The sequence below is a fragment of the Zeus faber genome (assembly GCF_960531495.2).
Source record: "Zeus faber genome assembly, chromosome: 16".
NCBI lineage: Eukaryota > Metazoa > Chordata > Actinopteri > Zeiformes > Zeidae > Zeus > Zeus faber.
In genome coordinates, this window is record NC_137202.1 from 15,243,234 (window position 1) to 15,265,358 (window position 22,125).

At 47.7% G+C, this 22,125-nt stretch overlaps 1 protein-coding gene across 3 annotated transcripts in view; it reads right to left on the reverse strand.

The window, feature by feature from the left end:
• Positions 1 to 22,125, reverse strand: part of ehbp1 (EH domain binding protein 1) — a 177,964-nt gene that overhangs the window by 97,651 nt on the left and 58,188 nt on the right. For all 3 annotated transcript variants that reach the window (XM_080016292.1, XM_080016291.1, XM_080016290.1), the window contains exons 6-10: positions 19,137 to 19,318; positions 17,510 to 17,649; positions 13,073 to 13,213; positions 12,356 to 12,626; positions 9,685 to 9,943 (exon numbers count right to left, since the gene is read on the reverse strand). In XM_080016292.1, coding sequence (XP_079872418.1) covers positions 9,685 to 9,943; positions 12,356 to 12,626; positions 13,073 to 13,213; positions 17,510 to 17,649; positions 19,137 to 19,318 — 993 coding nt within the window. The remainder of the gene's footprint in view (positions 1 to 9,684; positions 9,944 to 12,355; positions 12,627 to 13,072; positions 13,214 to 17,509; positions 17,650 to 19,136; positions 19,319 to 22,125) is intronic.

A 22,125-nucleotide genomic window follows, 5' to 3' on the forward strand; every position in this document is an offset into this window, starting at 1 on the left:
TGTGTGTGTGTGTGTGGGTGTGTGTGTGTGTGTGTGTGTGTGTGTGTGTGTGTGTGTGTGTGGGGAGGGGAGGGGGTCTCTGTGCCGCAGTCTGCCATTGTCCAGCGCGGCGTGGACTCCTAAGTGATGAGAGGGGTGATAGCACAGCCAATTAAAATGAACATAATTACAAAGTCACCCCTGTGACGTGCCTGATCAGAATAAGCATGCATCAACACGCCGACCGGGAGAGGCTGGTAGCACCGTGAGGCGGGATGAGGTGGGGGTGTGTGTGTGTGTGTGTGTGTGTGTGTGTGTGTGTGTGTGTGTGTGTGTGTGTGTGTGTGTGAGAGCGAAAGTTTAAGTATAAATGGGGAGAAGTACAGAGAAAAGGGAAAAGGAGGAGACAGGAAGGGTACTCTGGGGGGGAGACGATGGCCCAGGAGCGCCATTCAGCGTCGGTTTATTTGTTTCGGTTAAGTAAACATTCCGTTTTTTTGGGGGGTTTTTTGGATCAAAATGAACTGCATTTTCCACGTGGACAAACTTCCACGAGCCACAACAGAAAAACCCCCAAAAGAGCCGCTTCATAGGCTTGAGAGAATAAGAGCGTTCTGGCGAAACGAGCTGTGCGTTGTGCATGTGGCGCTGGCTTCTCTGGCATGTCGCAAAATCTGCTGCGATGACACGAAAGGCACCCGAGCGCTGCTGCTTTTCAGAGTTTGTTCCGTAAGATCAGGATCGGGCTTTACTGGCCCCGTGGGCTCACAGATACAGGGAGTTTGATCGCGGTTTTCGGCGACTCAAAGCTGCGTACTGAACATACAGTGAATCGTAGAAGAAGAAAAATCGAGTTTGAGGAAAAAATATAAACACTCAAACGAAGCGGATGAACCTTAGACCGCTGCATTAAACTGCATAAAAAGTGCCCACGTCTTCCTTTTAGCGGCTTTATCCATTCATTTATTTGTTTATTTAACAAAGTCTGATTCCCCTCTTCTAAGGTGACGTTTGCTGTTGTCTCGTCTGACTTTACAGCTTAGATATTTGTTGGAAACTATTATCTTGATCAATTTAAGACTATACACGACAATCTTATGCATTTTCTAGCTTACAACGACATGGACAAAATAAAAAAAATCTAAAAGCATAAAAAAAAAATATTTAAAAAAGTAGAGCTTGGTCTTCTGGGTGGCGATGCATCGTCCAATTTCCCGCTAAGCTACTGGGAGAGAGCTCTGCAACCAAAGTGGCGCACTGATCTCACCGTTTGATCCCAGGAGTCGGGCACTTGGAAACGTAGCTGAATATTTCCTGGTGGCTGAGAGCACACACCTGCATACCACAGCAGTCCAGAGGAGAGAGTGTGTGTGTGTGTGTGTGTGTGTGTGTGTGTGCGTGTCTGTGTGTGTGCGTGTCTGTGTGTGTGTGTGTGTGTGGGGAGGAGGGCTTTATAAAGAAGCAATTAAAGCCTTATCATTTCCGTGCTCTCTTTCTCTTACTGAAACACTCTCATTTTCTGTCTTTCACTCTCCCCTACTACACACACTTTTTGACAGACAAATCACTCAAGACTAATTCACTCGGTACATCCAAGGTCTTTCGTGTTTTCCCGGGGAGTGGTTGGCTTAATTCAATTAAAACAGGAACTTAAGGCTGAGAGTAGGTGAGTGCGGTATGACTGAGTGACGGAGTGTGGTTCAAACAGGGTGCGAGGGGGGGGGGGAGGCCCCCCAGAGGGCCCCCAACAGGGGACGGAGGAGAACTCTTGAGTGTGTGGAGCCGTATCCCCTCTTCCAAAGCCCCCCTTAAAGCCCACCACAAAACCCCTGGATCCTTTGGGATTTGGGCCACACACACCTGGATGAGTCAGGAAGATTAGGACCAGATTAAGATAAAGTTACCCCCACCCTACCCGCCCTTCACCGTGTCATTCAAACCGCCTGGTCGTCCTGACCAGTAGAAAGAAGTACCCCAACTCTCTCACACACACACACACACACACACACACACACACACACACACACACACACACACACACCTTTAATATAGGGCAAAGAGAGTTGGTTTGCTTATAACAACAGATTGAAATACACACGTCCATGCAAACATGAACACACACATGGACATACAAACATGTGCACACACAATCCAAACAATGCCTGCATGGAGGCAAATGTGCAGGCGCGCACACGCACGCACGCACGCACGCACGCACGCACGCACGCACGCACGCACACACACACACACACACACACACACACACACACACACACACACACACACACACACACACACACACACACACACACACACACACACACACCCTTTCTGGTCTTTCCCATAAGCCCTATTAGTCTGCTACAGAGCCTCTCATAGACCACATCAATCATGGAGGGATTAGTACACACACACACACACACACACACACACACACACACACACACACACACACACACACACACACACACACACATACACTGACACACACACACGCGCGCGCACACACACGAAGGGGGAAACTTCCAATTCAACTGCAAAACACGTCTCTCTCTCCATCCCTTCATTGGTCTCTCTGTAGATTACACAGTGATTTGTTTTCATTTTACTTCATCTTTTCTCTGTTTGACTTACTTCCGTTTCCCTCTCTCCGTCTTGCTCTCTCCTACGAGCGCCTCTCTCTCTCCCATGCTCGCAGCTTGTGAGGTAATCCTTGGCAGATAAAACTGAGGAGGACTTACCAAAGGCAGATTACAAGCAGCGCTTTGCGGAAGGCCCTTTTACACCGCTCGGCGCGGGTATTGAGAGGAACGAGCTCTTCGCAGCGCTTAACTCGTGAACTCCACGCACGCCCAGCAGAGGAAGAGGTGAGCAAACGATAGCCGCATTACTGTTCCCAGGATCAGAATATATATCCTCTATACACACACACACACACACACACACACAGACACACACACACGCACGCACGCAAGACACACAGGCATGTATACAAAGTATTGCATGCCTGTTCATCCTATTACAGCAGCTGCATTAAACGCCACTTTCAGAGATATTGATGAATAATTGAATTCAATTAAATAATTTGATTCCAGTTCATAGAAACCAACCAAAAACCTGCCCAAAAGTCTGTCCGTGACCAGAGATAAAGTGGGGTGAAAATTAAATTCATTTGAACTATTAAAGGGTGAAAAAAAGAAAAACATACTCCGTATCCAGGGTAATCAAGGTTAAGAAGAGATAACACTTTAATAATCCCCAACTTGAAAAGATTTGTGACAAGTTGTTATTGTTAAAAGGCGGGTTTCGGTAAAGAGTGGACAAGGCTGTTACCAGTAAAACCCTGACAGACTTTTATCTTAAAACCAAATTCTGAAGGGTGAACTGGTGGCGCCTGTCCACAATATGTATGTGAAGGAATTGGCTTCTCTTAGAGAGGCTGCCGCTGCTGAGTCTTTTAAGTGTGACCTGAACTTTCTTTTTTTTTTCTTTTTTTTTTTAACCAAACCCTGGATTCCCTTGAAAGTTAAGAGTTGGTTTCAGGGATTAAGGGAGTAGTATCTTTTGTTTGCCCTCGTCAAAACCCTTCAACTTTCACCCGTGCTGCACAGGCGGACCACGAGCTCGAGAGGCGTATCACAAAAAAAAACAAAAAAAACTCCCCTTGAGATGTTCTTCACAGTCGCGCAGGCAGGCCAAAAACCTCTCTCCTCCGTACACCAGCAAACGGCTAAAATCGTTTTGAAGCGGTAAGTCATTTTGCCCGGTGCAGGATGGCCGCCCAGTTACCAAATTTCATTCCTCACTCCCGAGCCTGGTGACAGGTATGCCCTGCGGCCAGGTGGGACGGTAGGGGGGGGCAGGTACGCTCAGTTACTGGACCTGGACAACATGGTGGGCAGGAACCGGGTCTCCCCTCTCCCAACAGATCCAATGACAGAGCGTTCGCAGGGTGGAAACGGCGGGGTTCGGTTGGGGAGGAGAGGTAAAGGGGGAAATTGGGTTACGGAGAAAAAGAAGACGTTGAGAGGCACTGACTTAACCCAACCCGACTTTGCTCAAGGATTATTCTCCTAATATTACATAGCTTATAGAAGGGGACGGGGGGGGGCGGGGATGAAATGCCTCAGTCATAAGAGGGAATGATGAAGAACCCGGTCCCATGCACAAAAAAAAAAAAGATATAGAGTGTCAGTCCAACCTTAAATCTTTACAGAACAATCATTTAATTCAGGTACAGTTGCTCTGGAGTCTGCAGCCAGATGTGATGGGTATATAAACTCATTAAAGAGGTAACTTATCAGTTTGTTTACTCCCATTCGGAGCAATTTAGAATGAGAGAGCCGGCATGTGTGCTCACGCAGTGAAAGAGGGAAAACAAAAGTGAACCAAGTTCAATGAATTGATTCAAGAAAAGTGAGGATTGGGAGATCGGGAGTACTATTCCCGCTGTTCCTGAATTTCCCTCCGGGATTAATAAAAAAGTTTTACACTATCTTATCGCATGTGATTTTTATCACCGCAGAGTGATTGATACAAGAAATTCCAGAAAAAGTTCAATGAATCAAATAAACAAAACACGAGTAAGCAGACATTAAATATGACTGATTTATCAGAAAGGTGTTGGCAATATTTCAAGTTGTGTAATTGACGCCTGTCCAAAATTTGCAAATGTTCAATGAAAAGCTGCTCTTTGACTTCCTTCTCCCTCGGAAAAAGACAATAGGGGAAAAAAAAAAAGTAGAGAAAATGATAAAAATAAAGAGGCAGGAAGGCCACTGAAAAGGTCATAAGCTCAGAAGACAAAAGATGTCTGTCCTATTCTCACGGGCTCTGCTCCGTCCTCTGGAAACGCCCCCCGCTGTCGCCAGCGGCGACCTCAGGGAAACTCGGCTGCGTCCGCGCGGGCCTATCCCGCCGCTAACCCCGGCGAAAGCTAATTAACAAATATCGCAGTCTTGTGCGAACTCAATTAAATAATGGTTAATTTGTTCTAATTTCAATTTGGCGGTAGCGCGCGCAGCAGGAGGGGCTGCGGAAACAAAGACTGGTGGAAGTAGAGCTCTGGCCTCCGCCGCCCCCCCGGCTCCTCCACTCTCTGAACCGCCCCATCTCTATTTAATTTGAACCCTTTGTGATTAACTTGAGTAATCACACAGGTCCTTCAACTGGAGGGGGGGGGGGGGGATACTGGAAAGTGTGGGTTCACTTTGTCGCCTCCGTGGACAGCTCTGAGTGTGTGTGTGTGTGTGTGTGGAGCATAGGTTTAAGACTATGTTACTTACTGAATTTGTCCGGATACAATTAAATGTCAAAAAAAAAAAGTTATAAATGTAATGATATTAACATGATAAATAGAAATGGACAGATGGGTCATAAAATCCCACGGGTTTTGCAGAAAGGCCGCCAAAGTTTAAGTTGCTCAGCGAAACCACGGCGATGACCCCGCAGCGCATGTAATCGTGTGCATGCATGTGTTTCCAGAGTTTAAGTTAAAAGCGGCGGCTGAGGGTTGAAGATCTCTATGTCGAGAAAAAAAACCTTGAAAAAGTGTTATGTAAATACGAAGATAACATTGAACTTCCTAAACTCTTAAAACTCTCCATGCAGACGCAGGCCGTCCTCCAAACTTTTTTTCTTGATATGAAAATAAGGCAAATAATTCATGAAGCGGAAACCCTGATGAAAATCCAAAGATCAGAGCATCTAAGTGTAGAGCGGCCTGACTAGAGAGCGGCTCGGATGGAGAGACTCGGCAGAAGACGGGAGCGGGGGGAGGGGGGGGAGAAAAAAAAATAAAAAAAGGAGGAGCGAGTGATCGCTGGAGTGCACGGAGGGGTGAAATCAGCGCCGGGGGAGGGGGGCGGACTGAATCGGGCCAGACGGATCTCACGACTCGCCCGGCAGGAACTTTCTTCTGTTCATTTAAATTAATCCCGGGGACGTTTTCCACGCTCAAAGCTCCTTCACAGAGGTTAAACTTGAACTTGACGCATGCGTGAGGCTCCGTCTCCAGGAAGGGGGTGGGCAGGGGCGGCGGTGGGGGTGGGGTGGGTGGAGACGTTGGCATGAGAAAGCGGAGGCGGCTAACCAGGGAGGGTGGAACAGATGCTTCCGCAGCTTGAAGGGACACCTCAAATCGCGGCTTCCCCCTCTTTTCATCTAACTTCAGTGCGGCACCACCAGCGGCAGTAACGCAGCGGCAGTAAACCCCGCCGGCACCGGGGCTAAAGAAGGCGCGCCGGGGGGGAAAAAAAAAAAAAAAGAAAATGCTTTCATGACACAATTGATAGTCTTTCTTACGAGACATATTGGAATACTGACATCAAGACAAACCCCCCCCCCCCCAAAAAAAATAAAAATAAAAAAACCACGACGGCCAGAGAACTTCCGCCGAGGAAAACGCCCCTTTAAATCTCCGACGGGGAAGGCGGGTTTAATCACAACCCATCCATTCGAGAAGGGGACAGGGGCAGCAGTGACCCAATAGGTAACAAACCAGCTTGTCATTAGATAGCTCTCTGCTTGGTCGATTCATTCACTGCCCCCGGACGCTGTGCAGATTTGCGAAGCGGTAAAAAAAAAAGTAGGGGCTCCATTCCCAGAACTTTGTCTCTCGACGCGGTCTCACAAAGACAAAAAAAAAAAAGGGAAGCAATACCAAGATACAATACAAAGACTTACACGGGCGTCGCGGGCTAAACGCGTGTTAAAATGTGTCCGCGAAAAACCTCCCTGGCAGGGTGCGCCGCCTTCACGGCTTCACAAGCAGGACACGAGGAGGGAACACAACAAGGGCTGCCCCCGCGGGGTCTGGAGCTGGCCGGGCATCAGAGCTTTTGCAGCGTGCCGAGGACCGCGAACCACCCGGATGCCCCAGGCAGCGTGAATGATAATGTGTACAGATGCTTCCTAAGATCCTCGGAGGTGTGTGTGGATCAATTTAAGCGGTTGTAGTACAGGTCGGTTACACATCACGAAACCGCCCTGTGGGGGGGTTTTTACACAAAAACGTGTGTAAATTTGCGCTGCCAACACTGCAAGCACTTGGTAAGGTTTATTGTGAATCCAACCGGTTTGTGCTATGCATGTGTTCATAGCCGACGATACCGATCCACGTCCGGGCGCCGTCCTGATTTGCTACGGACTTGTGTTGAAGTGGATAGTTTAATGTGATGAGACGGTGGATCGAGCCGACAACTGTTGGCTGCATTCATTCAACGATCACCGCCCGCTAACCGAGAGCTCGTCACTCGTATGATTAATCCGCGTTCGTTTAAAATATTTTCTTAGATGTGGCTTTAAGGACAATCCCCCCCGCCCTTTTAAGAGGCTCGTGTCGCCGGTGACCGAGGAAGTGATGCTGGCGCTCTTGTTGTGCTCGCTGGGAGTTGCCATGGATGAAAGGGACCGCTTAAACACGTAAAATGTAAATGCCGATGTAGAACAAGCCATGCTAATCTCCCCTTCGCTGAGGGAAGACAAGATTTACCGTTCTGCAAAACGGTGTGGGAAAATTCCCGACCCTCCAGGGAATGATGTAAATGCGTAAATGGAAGTAATGTTTTTCTTGGGAAATGCATCAATTTCTATTCACACTTAAGAGATTAGGTATAGCTTTTTTTTTTTTTTTTTTTTATCGTGGCCCCGCACCCAATTGCATACGAGCAGTAGGTAGAAATGAATATACATGAGTAAAAGAATACGAAAAAGAAATACACATACACCGCTGGATTCAAAGCTCTAACACGAGGAAGGTCGAGGTTAACTATGCATTGGGGGAGGGTTCCAGCAGGTAAAAAGACATATTCACCCAACGCAGCCCAAGGCATACTGGAACCCATACGAGCTCACGTATGTAAGGGTACGGTGACAAAACGTGCACAGGTAGAGCGACCTACACACAAGCCATTGCTTGCATATATACAGGAATAGAAACACACTGGTATAAAAATCTATACTCACATTTCATATACTCCACACACCTAGTGAGATGTGAGAGGTGTCATTTTGGCCCTCACTCCGGCCCTAGTGGGAATGTCTCCTTTCTTAATCCTCCCTGACTTCATACATACAAAGGTCATCTCATAACCTACACATGAATGAAGAGTGTGTGTGTGTGTGTGTAAGTGTGTGTGTGTGTGCGCGTGTGTGAGCGTGCGCGTCGCCATGGTGCTTGGTGTGAATAAAACCGATTCACACTGTAGCTGTATATGTCAACAAACCCTGTAGGCCGATGCTTGTTTCCTCATCTATCTCTTCTCTCTCTCTTTGCCCATCACCCTGTCCTTTCTCTCCTCTCTATCTACTTTCTCTTCCCTTCCTTCTACCCCTCTGCTATCTTTCAGTCCCCCCCCCACAATTCATTCTCTGTCTTCCACCCCCTCTCTCACTCACTCCCACCCTCCCTCCACCCCGGGCTCCAGAGGCAGGGGCAGCTCTTGGCGACGTGTGGCCCACCACAGGCCACTGGCTCTGGGTAATTAAAGTGGTTTAGGCCCCCTCACCCACGGTCACAGGCAACTGCAGTTGGGTGATAAAGGCACTGTGCCATAATTACATAGACGGCCAGCGTCACCGCCCAGCTACACTAAAACAGTCAGCTAGCCAGCCGCACGGAGAGGGGGGCCGTGTGTGTGCATGTGTTTGTGTGTATTTGTGTGTGTTGCTAACTGTACCGTGTGTGTGTGTATATGCGTGTGCGCACGCGCGCGTGTGTGTGTGTGTGTGTGTGTGTCAACACCTCCTTGTGATTGCTCTGCTGTAGTTAAGCCCCCAGTGTTTAAGCCCCACATATGCTCATTGGGCCCAAAAACACACTACCCACACACACACACACACACACACACACACACACACAGACACACACAAACTCGCGCACACACACACACACACACACACACACACACACACACACACACACACACACACACACATACACACACACTTAACTCCCTCCTAACCCCCTCCCCCCGCCCCAGCCAATCATTCCCCACCATTGGTCTGGCGCCCGCTGTGAGTGTGTGTGACCATCAGCCATTTAATTACATCCAGCCGTGATTTACCTAATTTAAATAAATAAATAAACATATGAAAACACCCCAATAAACAAATACCTATATTCAAATGAGGATCCAGAGGAGCTTGGTGAGCGCGCAGAACGGGCGGGAGATGGGACCGCACGGGCGCAAAAAAAAAACTAATGTAAAGGGCCGCTGGGTGTGGGACTGAAACGTGCACAACCGTCAGCTGGAGTCTATAAATGTATAATGAAACACTTAAACATGATGCGACTAATGCGCTAAAATTGTTTGGAGTACAGCACATTCATGGATTTAGTGGTTGGTTGGTTTTCCATCTCCCTGGAAAGGTTGATATCCTCAGAAAACGCTCATTTTGTCATCTGGAATGGTGAAAATGTTTAATATTTATTTATACATTTATATTTAGTTATATTATAAAATCTATCGTATAGAAGACTGAAAATGCTTGACATGTAAAGCCACATGTCCTAATTATGCTTTGAAGCTCGGAGATCGAAAATAAATGTAAATGCCATTAAAAAAAATGCATTCAAATCCTTGACAATGGGGTAGGAAACTCAAAATTCCCTTGTACATCCAGAGTTTTCCGACTGCTGTGAAGGTAACCTCTTTTTCTTGTTGTCACATATTTCACCTTTTTGAGGGGGGGGATCTTGCCTACCTTGGGGGAGGAAGAGGAGATGGCCAGCTCCCTCCCCACCACTGCAGTCACCACACTGGGCCTGGCTGGCTGGGTCTTGTCCCTGTCTGGACCCGGGCTGGGCTTGGGGGCCGTGAGGCTGGGACTGGGGCCAGAGGGGGGAGGCATCGGAGCCCTCCTCTTCTGGCTGCTACCCACATCCAGGGGGGGGGCAGCGGGGGAGGAGGAGGAGGGCTGCCGCACCGGGCTGGAGGGCCTTGGCTCATAGAACGGGTTGGACCTGGGGGAAGGAGGGAAGAGGGGAGAGAGAGAGAGAGAGGTAGGGAGATATACAGAAATCTTGCATGAATTGATCCTACATTAGTATTTTTAACCTCCTTAACAGACCACTGTTAGAAATAAAAGACATTACAAATACATAAACACTTTAGAAAGCTCTACGGCTGTAACACTTCTTATCGTGGTGAATATGGGTTGGGCATCGGTTCACTGTTGGCATCAATGAAGTTACCCACAATGCAATTATGGGAAGAAAAAACATCCTAGCATTCAACGTCTCTTCTTTGGTCTCTCTATCTCTCTAAAACACACACATCAACGGTATTAAAAAATGCAGGTGCACTGAGGTCAAGCTTAACTGACCTCATATCCTTGCTGCCTAAGTTGGAGAACTGGCACGCACGCACGCACGCACGCACGCACGCACGCACGCACGCACGCACGCACGCACGCACGCACGCACACACGCACACACGCACACACACACACACACACACACACACACACACACACACACACACGTGTCAATCACTACACGGTCCTGCTGGTGGGGCATTTCACTGAAACAATCACTCAGCACGCTACAAACTCTCTCCTAAACAAACACACCTGAGAAGGGGGAAGGAGGGAGAGGAGAGAGGGGCGGGAGGGAGAGGGAGAAAGAGAGAGAATCATCTTGATTGACTAGGTGTCTGGCTGACAGACAAGGTTAGGGTCAGTCACTCAGTGTCCATGTAACCCAGGCAGAGAGAGAGAGAGAGAGAGAGAGAGAGAGAGAGAGAGAGAGAGAGAGAGAGAATGTAGAGGAAGAAAAGAGAAGCAGACGGGCCTTTAGAGTGCCTCTGGCGTGAGGTTCTCGGTGTTTACTGCCCGGCACTGGACCGAGGGAACCGTGAAAAGGCTCCAGTCAAAACAGCGGCCTGCCCCCGTGAACTCTGCTCTTCTGCAGTGAGCTGCTCTTCGTGTAAAGAAAAAAGACTGGTCTATCTGCGGTGTGTCTTAAGATGAGCTCACACACTGAAAGCACTGAGCTTTTACTTTACCAGCCTACAGTACGGTTAAAATTTGTGGGACTGGAGGAACTAATGGTCCCACTAGGACTCCACAACCAAATTCTCATCTGATTTTCAAATGTGGCGTGCATGCTTGGCTCGTGCATGCGTGGCTCATGCACTCTGCAAGTACCAGAGCTTGCTTCTACATTAACTACTTTATCATTAGATCGGGTAATCTCCCATAGCCAATGATAAACCAGACATCTATTCAGCTTGAAAAACTGGTAAAAACTGAAAAATAAATAAATAAAAGCAAAACAAAACACTGCAGAGTAGTATCATACAGTATGTGGACTATATGGACTCTGTTCTTGAATTAAAATGGCAGCACTGGCACATGGGTTACTAGCTGAAGGGGGAGGTTGGGGGGGGTGAGAAAGGAAGGGAGGACAAGGTGAAATAAGGGCTAGGGTGGGAGAGAAGGAGGAAGAGAAGAAGAGGACAAGGTGAAAGAATGCAAAGAAACAAGAGGGTCCTTGTTTCCGTTGAAAGGGCTCCCTCGTCACTCCGCCCCGAGGGGGGTCCGGGGGGGGGGGGGGGGGGGGACAAGTACCCTTTTATAAGAGGACGATGGCAATCAGTCTGTTAACACCAGCCAGCAAAGACAGCCTGTATCCTCACAGAGTGCAATTAGGACAGGCTGCTCAAAGACACTGGAAACACTGCCGTATGCAGGGGTTTGGAGGCAGCTTGTGCCAGTGCAGTGGAACACGATGCATCTGCACGACCCACTTGGTTCTGCTGAGTAACCACCATGTTTGATGTAGAACAGCATGGAAACACACTGTACTCTGTCAGGTCAAGGAACCGCGAGTGTCAAGACACCTTTGCTCGGGTGCACTGTTGACATCCCCTCCTCCTTAAAGCACCGCGACAGAATCCACCAAGTTTCAGCCCCTCGCCAGATCGTGGGCCTTCTTCCATGACTGCTCTTAGCGTTGTTTTTTCAGACTTTTGGTTTATTTTGAAGTGAAATAATGCGGTAATACCACCTCAAGGAGATTTATTTTGCCAATTCCGTCATCCCCGCCGCGATTCCAAAATTGGCAGCCAACGTGAATGTCTGGTCGGAAAAGCGCCGCGTCGTGACACTGCTCGCAGAGTTGCAACTCTGCATTTCACAGTTCATAGAGTTATTGATGTAGTTAAGTAACAGTAAACCTTCCAAAAAATATACTGAATTGCAATATTCGTAAAACAAGAATACACAAATAAATACCTCTAGAATTGGCGGCTTTGTATTACTGCGACGGTCACTGCCGACTCCCGTCACCATGCGCCCAGCAACAACCAGCATGTGACCCCACCCGCCAAGTCCCAGAGAAAAGAATACTCCATCTTCTTCAACCATTACTCACTCGTCCAGCTCGTCGTCCTCGTTACGGGTGGTGTCGGCGTACAAGTACTTGCTCATGTCCACCGGCCTCACCCCCTTCCTCTGCCTGGGCCTGGGGGGCTCGGGGTCCGGCTGGGGACCCCCGTCCTGGTCCGGCTCGTCGAAGGGATTCCCCGGAGGTTCGTGCGAGTCGGGCTCCTCCGGGTCGTTGAAAGGGTTGGAGGGTTCGTGGTTGTAGAAGGAACCCTCGTCGACCTGCCGGTGGGTGGAGGTGAGGGGCTGGGCGGGGGCTTCTGTTGAGGAGGGAAGAGAGCGTCCGTACGTTAGCGAGAAAAGGCAGACGTCTGTTTGTATCCAACACAGGAGCGGTACCTGCTCAAAGCGTGTCCCCATTTTACTCAGTTGGTCAGTAAAAAGACAAACCATCCACACGAACCATAAGACTGATACTAACTCAAGACTGTCAGACTGATTGGTCAGTGTATGTTCTTTTTTGGGTTTCAATCCAATTGTCGTTCTTCGTCAATGCATTCGGATCACAAGCATCTAATTTAAAAGATGTTGGTTCTATTTGTCCAGTACAACCCTGATCTTCACAGCACACCAGGCCGATAGCCAATGCTGATAAATAAACAGCGGACTTGCTCAACACTTATGAAGTGGCCAAAATCATAAAATTAACCAGCTGATAAAAGTTGAATCAAAGAAAAAGTTCAATGGGTTCCTTTTGAGCCCGTACCTTCCTCATCGGGGTCACCAAACGGGTTGAGGTCGTCGGGGTCGAGGGGATCATCCTCGGGCTCCTCGAAGGGGTTGCTGCTCATGGCGGGAGGCGTGTCCCGATCCTCGACTTCCAGGAAGTTCAGCTTGTTGATCAACTCTGTTCTCGCAGCGGGCAGAGCAAATGTCGCCGAACAAAAACAAAACAGTAAAACTACGATCCACGCAACAGCAAGAGGTCTTGAGTCGGGCGGGGGGGGGGGGGGGGTTTATATATAAAAAAAAAAAAAAAAAAAGCAAAACAGCAAGCGGAGGAAAATGTAACGACACTGTCACCACAGCGAGGCACAATGGAGAGTTTACAAATCGATCAAAACAAAACAAAAAACACACAAAGCACACCACAAGCTGCACTTCGGAGTGAACCACAACGAATAAAGAAACATTATCGTTTCATGTTAGCTCTGCTACGTCCACGGAGGCACAGTCCAAGGCTCAGTTTGCCCCCTCCGTCCACCTTTCCGGGCTCGGGAGGGGGTGGCGATCCGTCTACAAAATGGATGTGGGCGACAGGGGTTGCCGTGGGATACGGCAGGGACAGTGCGGGGTTGCGCTGAAGTTGCCCAGAGACTTTCTTTACCTTTATCATCTAGACTGTAGCGTGACAGCTGGTTGCCAGGGTGTGTGAGGGTTTAAAGGAAGCGTGTGAGAGAGCGACACGGAATGCCTGCGTGTGTGTGCGCGCAGGCGTGCGTGCGTGTGTGTGTGTGTGTGTGTGTGCATGTGTGTGTGTGTGTGTGTGCGTGTTGTCTAAGTCTAAGGGGAGTACCGCTATGTTAAGTGGTTGTAAGTGTTAAGAGTTGTGCAGCTCAACATCCATGGCCCACAATAGTGGTAATAAATGTTCCAAACGCCAGAAGTAGGTGCGTTATGTAGGCTTCATTGCGTTTTCTCACGTATCCGCCTTAATACGCGTGTTTTTTTGGGCATTTCTCGACTTACCCAAGGTACACAAATTATCTCCCTTCTTTCCCTGGTTGTTTCGTTGGTATCAACCCCAAGAGGGCACAGGACTGTGAAATGAAAGCCTGCAGTTCAGACATTTGGCCTCTAAAAGTTCGAAACTGTCATCATCGCTGACGACTTCAATGACGACCACTCCTTTTACTGAAGCGTGTTTTGCAATGGAGGGCCGAAGTAAGGTCATCTTACCCACTGTACAGGAAGTAACCGCTGAGCATGGAGAAAGACCGAGCCAATGCATGGATTGGGCTTTTCACTACAGAGATCAGAGTTCTGCCAATTACTCATTTATTATTTTATCCACAAGCGGCTGACTTCATCAGGGTTTTCGAGACCATTTGAGTGTCGTGTTGTTGTTAACGTAGGCAAAGGGCCACAACTAACCCGAATTTAAAGGTTCTTCCTCTTTTCCTTTTTATTTCTCAGAGGTTTTCAGTTGACGGAGGGTTCTCCTGTTTCCCTTGTTTGGTTCACTACTAACTGCAGGGAACACAGGAGGAGGGGGGATTCCTTGGAGCAAAACTAAAAGAAAGCAACTGAAACGAAGCAACAACAGAGTGTAAAAAAAGCAATGTGTGCATGGCGACACCAGCTCAGACGACATGTCACCACATGAACCGGGATTAACTGTGGGCTGACGACTACATGACCACCACAACACTGATGCTTCACAGGGAGGGGGAGGAGAGAGAGCAGAGGGGGGGGGGGGGGGGGGCTAGAGAGAGAGAGAGAGAGAGAGAGAGAAAGGAGGCGAGAGACAAAGGGAGGGAGAAAGAGAGAGAGAAAGAGAGAGAGCGGGAAAGAGAGGGGAAAAGATGGTGGGTGAAAGAAGGAGCAAAGTCGAGAGGATGGGAGAATAAGGTTGAGACAGAGAAAGAAAGGCCGAACGAATGCACGGAAAGTTTAGCGTTGGAAAAAAAGACGGAAAATCAAGACAGAGACAATCTGACAAAAAGAAAAGAAAGGCAAAAAAAAGAAACGATAAAGAGAAAGAAAACAAGAGCCAGGTACAAACACGGGGATTAAGGCCGAATGCAAAAAAAAAAAAAAAAAGGAACTCCCAAAGACAGAGGGAGAGTCAGAGGCAGATTATCGGCGGAAAATACAGGAAAGAGAGAGGGAGGGGTGATGGAAAGGTGGAAAAAAAGACCTTGAGAGGAAGCAGCAGGCTTAGCTGGTGCTCTGCGTGCTCGCTTAAGGACACCTTCATCCTCACCCTCATCATCATGAAAGCAGCTGAGGGCATTCAACTGGTTTACTATGTCTGTAAACGACATACAGCCACACAGGAGAACAGCAAGAAAGAGCAGGGGTGAGCGCCCAAAAATGACACGCACGCGCACGCGCACACACACACACACACGCGCACACACACACACACACACACACACACACACACACACACACACACACACCATCATATATATATGTAAAGGTTGAGGTCAGTACATATATTTCAGGGTCCATGCTCTGGTTAGTTAGCCATGGTAGTGCAATTTCTGGATGATTTCTAGCTGTAGACTAGCAGATTGTCCTCAAAATGCTTATAAGAACCCACATGTAAAGGCTGACGAGAACATTTGCATGGCATTGCAACACACACACACACACACACACACACACACACACACACACACACACACACACACACACACACACACACAAACAAAAAGAGCAATGGTTGCGAGAAAGTATGTTAGTGAAGTCGGCTAAAATTAGCAAATGTTTTGTGACGGGAGACATATTGGCGTTGAGTATCGGAACATAAAAATCCGGGCATGGCTCGTTTGGCTCAAAATAATACAATTTTGCTCGCATTGAGACATCCCAAACGTCGCCTCAAAATCCCACCCCCTTGAATTTGGATGGAAATTATTGGATTTGGAAATGATTGTGGAAATCTCCCGATATTTACAAAGAGATCACAACCTCCTCAAATAATTGTTTTCACACAATCACATAATCAAGGAGTTGGTAAGCCCCGGACGTGAACGGCAAAGAAACACTGCGCTGAGAGGGCGGCTCGCAGGTTCGCTCGGGAGGCACGATCCCATCCAAAGCCCTCTGACGGCGGGGTTTGTAGGGGGGTAATGTGGAGTGGGGCGGGGTGGTATTTTGGCTCTGGTTGTGATGCGTGGACGTACAGCCAGTGTATATACCGAGCGGAGCGTTGCTGCGGGCGTTCCATGTATATACATATAGATGAGAGGAGAAAAGGCACAAAGCTTAACGCGAACAGTTGGCGCTTTGAAACGCTGGATTAAGCAAAACAGCGCACAGCGGCGTCCATACATTAGACCCGGTCGTTCCTGGTCTCATGCCACATCCCAGAGTATGGATGTTTTTATTTTTTTATTTTATTTTATATATTTTTTTAAATCCAACCAAAACACCACGCCGGTTTATTGCAAATGCTTCCAGATATTTACCCAGAGAATTGGATTTGGTTTGGAATGAAAACCTGCTTAGGCCTGTTCTTTGGTCTAGATTACACTTGGTTGGGTGCATCGGAGCGGTGGTTTCCAAAGAGGGAGGCGCCAAAAGAGGACACTGGGATGTTATAATATAACGCAGCATGCTAGGCAGTACAAAATCAATCTACGAAGCTAAAAAATAAATGAAAGCGCGGTCCTATTGTATTAATTATGTAAATGACGTGCTTTTCTTGTTTTGGGGGCCGTGGCGACGCGCTCATCACATTTTGGGGAACCGTTGTGAACCAGACACAAGCCACACAACACATGAAGGAAGAGAAAGTAGGAGAAATGAAAGATGGAGGTATGGAGGGAATGGAAGAAAGGAAAAGGGAACAGGAGGTACGACAGCGGGAGTGGGTGCTGTTTGGTTCAGTAGTTTTACCGACCGGACCTAGTTCGTGAGGAAATAAGCAAAGCGGTTTGGTTTAGGAAAGTGGTTACATGGTGGTTATGATGGGTCATGCATCACTCCAGTGCTGGAGAATAACACGTTGACTCAAAACATGATTGTGGGAATTTGGGGGATTGTGGATTTCTCTAGCATTTTGACTATTGAAAATAAAAACACGACCTAAAAAAATATGACTCGCTACCTCATACAAAATGTAATACAGTTGAGAAATCTTGCAAATACAGCCGCAGACATTTGGCTTTGACTTTTGGCTGATGGGTAATTTTTCAACCCTACAAATCTACATTCACACCAGGTGTAGTAAAGCATCTTGCAGGGCGATATGCAATGTGATCACGGTCATTTCAACTGAGCCGAATAAAATTGACCGACAGAAAGCCAATGGCACTAATTGCACGACGAGCAGGCGTACTTTCGGCCTGACGTCGCCAACTATGCCTACCAGTTGGTCATAAAATGTTCGACCGACTAAACCTTCTCAGCATCAGACTAAAAAGACTCAAAAGTTATGCTTTGACGATGTTATAAATACTTTCTTTTTTACCTGTGATCTTAGCGGCTTTCTCCTCCTGGTTGACTCTGTTCTCTTCATCCTCCTCATTCTCCTCCTCAAAGTCGTCCAGGTTACCGATGTCAGCCTGCTTCATGCTCATCAGGCTGGCCAGACTCTGCATGTCCTCATCACTGGCCACCAACAAACACGCACACGCACACGCACACACACACACACACACACACACACATTGTCATACACAAAAGCCCATGCAGAAAGAAAGATGCGTTCATTAGCTTCAACAGCATCAGAAGAATGAAAAAAAAAACAACCCTTGAAGCACATGTCTTTTTTTATTCTGATCAGACAAAGCTGAAGACGTTGTCCCTCAACATGTTCGCCAGATACAAAGTTTCCCTGCTCAATTTTAGACCTTTTAAAACGCCGTCCATCACCATCCATACACTTCTCAAGACTATTATTTGAGCAATTTGCAAATTCCCCCTCTCTCTCTTCTGGCTACCGTCCCTCCACCGCAACGCCCCCCACCAACCAGACTTGTATGGTTGCCTCCATCTCAGCTGCTGAATTCTCCGTTCTGTCCCTTTGTGTTTGGTGTTTACGAACTGCACGGGCTGATTTGAACCGCTGTGATGGAGTTTGTTTGTGTGCGGCTGACACCATTCCCCAAAGGGTTAACAAGGGTTACGCTCCATCGACCTGCGGCCCCCGGCACAACAAAGGCTTTGTCGTGTGTGTATTTGTGTGTGTGTGTGTGTGTGTGTGTGTGTGTTTGTGTGCGTGCATGCATGTAAAAAGTTGGTTCTTTCAACAGACCACGTGTTCGATTGAATAACCAACCCCAAACAGTCTTTGTGAGGAGGGTACATACAGTATATATATATACATATATGCACGAATATGTGCACGAGACTGTACATTAAAGCTGCTGCTCCTAGAGGATCCAAGAACATGCAACGCACAATAGGTGTGTGTGTGTCTGTGTGTGCGCGTGTGTGTGTGTGTGTGTGTGTGTGTGTGTGTGTGTGTGTGTGTATGTAAATGAAGGTGACTGGTGAATCTTACCGTCGATTCCCAACAATTCTCCCGGAGTGAATTGCACATTACATTTCTGCTATCTTTTAATTCGTTTGAATCTCTTCCCAAAACGTTTCCGTAATTTTTTCTTTAATATCAATTACTATTGACACGATGAAGAAGGTTGGAAGTGTTACATTTTTAAAAGTTAACACTTGGTTAATGCCGAGAGGGAAATTCATACAGAACACAAGCATTGGCTGAAATATACTGAATAAAAGCTATTCATATATCTCACTATTTTACTATACCTATCTATATCTATCTATCTATCTATTTATATCAAAGTATATCTGTTCAGGACAACCTCGACTCCAGAAAATTGGGAAAAATTGGCTGGACACAAGCTCACAACTAACAGGGAGTTGGTCATACATCACTACTGATAAATTACTGACTACTAGAAAAATGGCACAACATATCGAGCGAGTTGCAGCTTGTAAAACGGCTTCTAGAAAGCCACATTGTGCTGCTCATCCAATGGTCTAAATACAGTGTTACTATTACAGTATTCATTTTCAGCATTTTCAACAAAACAGAGGGGGGGGGGGCAAGGTTGCAGAAGCGGCGTGACACTCACGTGGCCTTGCCCTCTCGGAGGAAGATGCAGGAGAGGGAGAACTGCAGCGTGGCCGACACCACCTTCTTGGAGAGGGGCTTGAACTTGAGCTTGACGTCCGTCTGCGTGGGCATGGGGCTGGCGTACTGCTTCATGTTGATGCTGCTGGTGGCCAGGGCCTTCCGCCTGCCCGACGGAGACTCCTGAAGAGAGAGAGAGAGAGAGAGAGAGAGAGAGAGAGGGATAGAAACGATGGTTGAGACTGGAAATGAAGTCAACAGCCCACCGGGTACAGCCTGCCACTGATAGTGACAGGTTTTGGTGCTAGACGGTGTACTGTAAAGGTGACACAATCTTCCGTCACAAAATATAATGAAGAACGGACGCATCTTGTAACGCGCCATCCCAGCAGGAAGGCTCCGCCAGAACGGAAAAACAAAAACACAGTCGACAAGCAGCGGCGGAAAAGACGTCTCTGTGTTGAATCTCATCGGAGTGAGAGTTGGTGTTGCCGGGTAGATACAGTGTGGGGGAGAAAAAAACAAACAAAAAACAAAACAAACAAACAAAACAACAACAGGAGTTCCAAAGGCTCAACAACTGAAGATGTACCGCGATCGCTTTAAAATTCGAGGATGTCAAATTGAGGAGTTCAGGGAAGAGTCATTTGTTGGGGCAACGGATGTGTTTCTGCACCGACTTAAAACTCGTTAGGGTCATGGGGGACTGAAAGAAAGGAAGGAGGGGAGGATGGACGACTAATCCTGTATTTTCCTGCAAAAACTGGAGCGACAACATCTGGTAAAATAACCAGGAGACCGTGCAAGGTGCATGGAGTCAAAGCAGGCTACAGGTTATGCCTCTCCCCGTCTGCATTACGGCGGAATTGGTTTCTGAACCGCACCCCCCCTGCTGTTTCCTATCAATGACTCCTGCTGAAGCCTTATTTTTACCCATCATCCCCTGCGTCATGCAGACCACACTGCTGTGCTTTGGGCCAGGTGCCAGCTGTCAAAATGGAATTTGGGGAACATGCCACAGACCCCTGCGATAAGAGCTGCAGGATTGGTGACGAGACACAGTGTGTGTGTGTGTGTGTGTGTGTGTGTGTGTGTGTGTGTGTGTGTGTGTGTGTGTGTGTGTGTGTGTGTGTGAATGTCAATGCCACTCATCAAGGAACAATGTGCTGTATGTGTGTCTTGATGCAATTCAGTGTCTGTGTGTGTGTGTACAGTTTGGGTCACTAGAGCCTGTGTCCATTATGCGTGCCCATGCGTATGTAGTGTGTGTGTGTGTGTGTGTGTGTGTGTGCGTGCGTGTGTGTGTGTGTGTGTGTGTGTGTGCTTCAACAGAGGACTGTGACAAAAAGGAAAAGCCACCATAAATACAATGTTGGGGTATTTCGTTCTGTCATTTACTCATGAATATAGCTTATTCATGTGTATGATATAGAACTTTCATTTTCAAATTGCAATTCAAATAATAAAACTCCCCCTAAAATCTCAAAACTTACATCTTAAGAAATGACAAGATCTCAATTTCATGAGCGCCCTCCTATTACGCCCGTGCCGCACCTCCTATCGCACCCCAATATAATGGTGTAAACTTCCCCCCTATTATTATCATGATGCTTAACTCTCCCGTGCAGCCAAAAGGAGCCATTTATGAATATGAGCTTATAAGGGACGACGGGACACACGCGTGTGTTGGCGTAGGACTGATAAAGCCGTCTGATAAAGTCTTCTCAGCAGTGAATGAAGCCCACAGGAATCAATGCGGGCACAACGCTCCACACAGCCAGATTGCACTCACACCACACAGTGTATACACGGGCACACACACACACACACCTGTAGACTGTTCAATGTGCATTTGAGATCAGTCGATATAGGCTCTTTACATCGCACGCTGCCTTCCTCATACACACACACACACACAGAGCATGAGACTCACTCTGTGGCGCAAACTCAATCTCAGCCTTATCGCTTTGGGCCACGAGGTGTGGCCCACAGCGACACACACACACACACACACACACACACACACACACACACACACACACACACACACACACACACACACACACACACACACACACACACACACACACACTCCCAGCTTCTATTATCGTTGAGGAGGGTTGGTCAGACTCGCGGGCCGACCACAGGAAGACCCATCCAGGGTGAAAGAGGGTTGCACAAATCGAATCAGAATACAGAATAGAATCATCGCCTAAGGTTAAACACTGTATGGCATCACGACATTTCCCAATCGCAGTTTAAATTGCTGGTGTAAGAAAAACACAGAGACCGAGTCATTTTGGTAACTGCTGTGACTGCAGAGTCACAGGGATTAGCTGTTTTGCTGAAACTCTCGACGCCGGCCCAACAGTTAAAATGTGCAAGGTGCCCAAACACACGGCGCACATGTTGCCAGATTCACAGGTTTGAATCTGTTCCCTCCCCCTCATCCGTCGACGTAGCCCTTATGCAAGGCAATTAAAGGTTGTATCATCAAGGCTTTCCTGCTTCGGAACCAAAAGCGCGATAGCCATTGGACAAGGTCTTAAAAAGAGATACCAGACACTCACACTTTTACTCGATTGACTGCGGAGATATCTGGCTTCCAGAACAGGCCGCCCAGTAGGAGTCCTCGTTTTAGAAACACCTATATTTTTGTGCGATTCACAAGATACGATGCCCCTTTCTACAAGCGTTAACAGTAAAACAAATCAACAGCGACTGCTGGTAAGTTGCACTGCCCTCTTCTCAACCCATTCCTCCTGTTCCCTCTTCCGCCATCTCCTCTGGTCACTCCTCTCACCATCCACGCCGTTCCATCCCCCGCATACATATTTCCTTCAAAAACAAATTGAACGACAAAGGAAACTTGGGCAAGAAGTGAGCGCCGCCGTCGCAACGACCCCAAAAAAACCCTGATGAGGCCACTTGACATTTTGCCCTGACATTTGAGCTACATCGCATCTGTGCAAAAAAATAATAACAAAGAT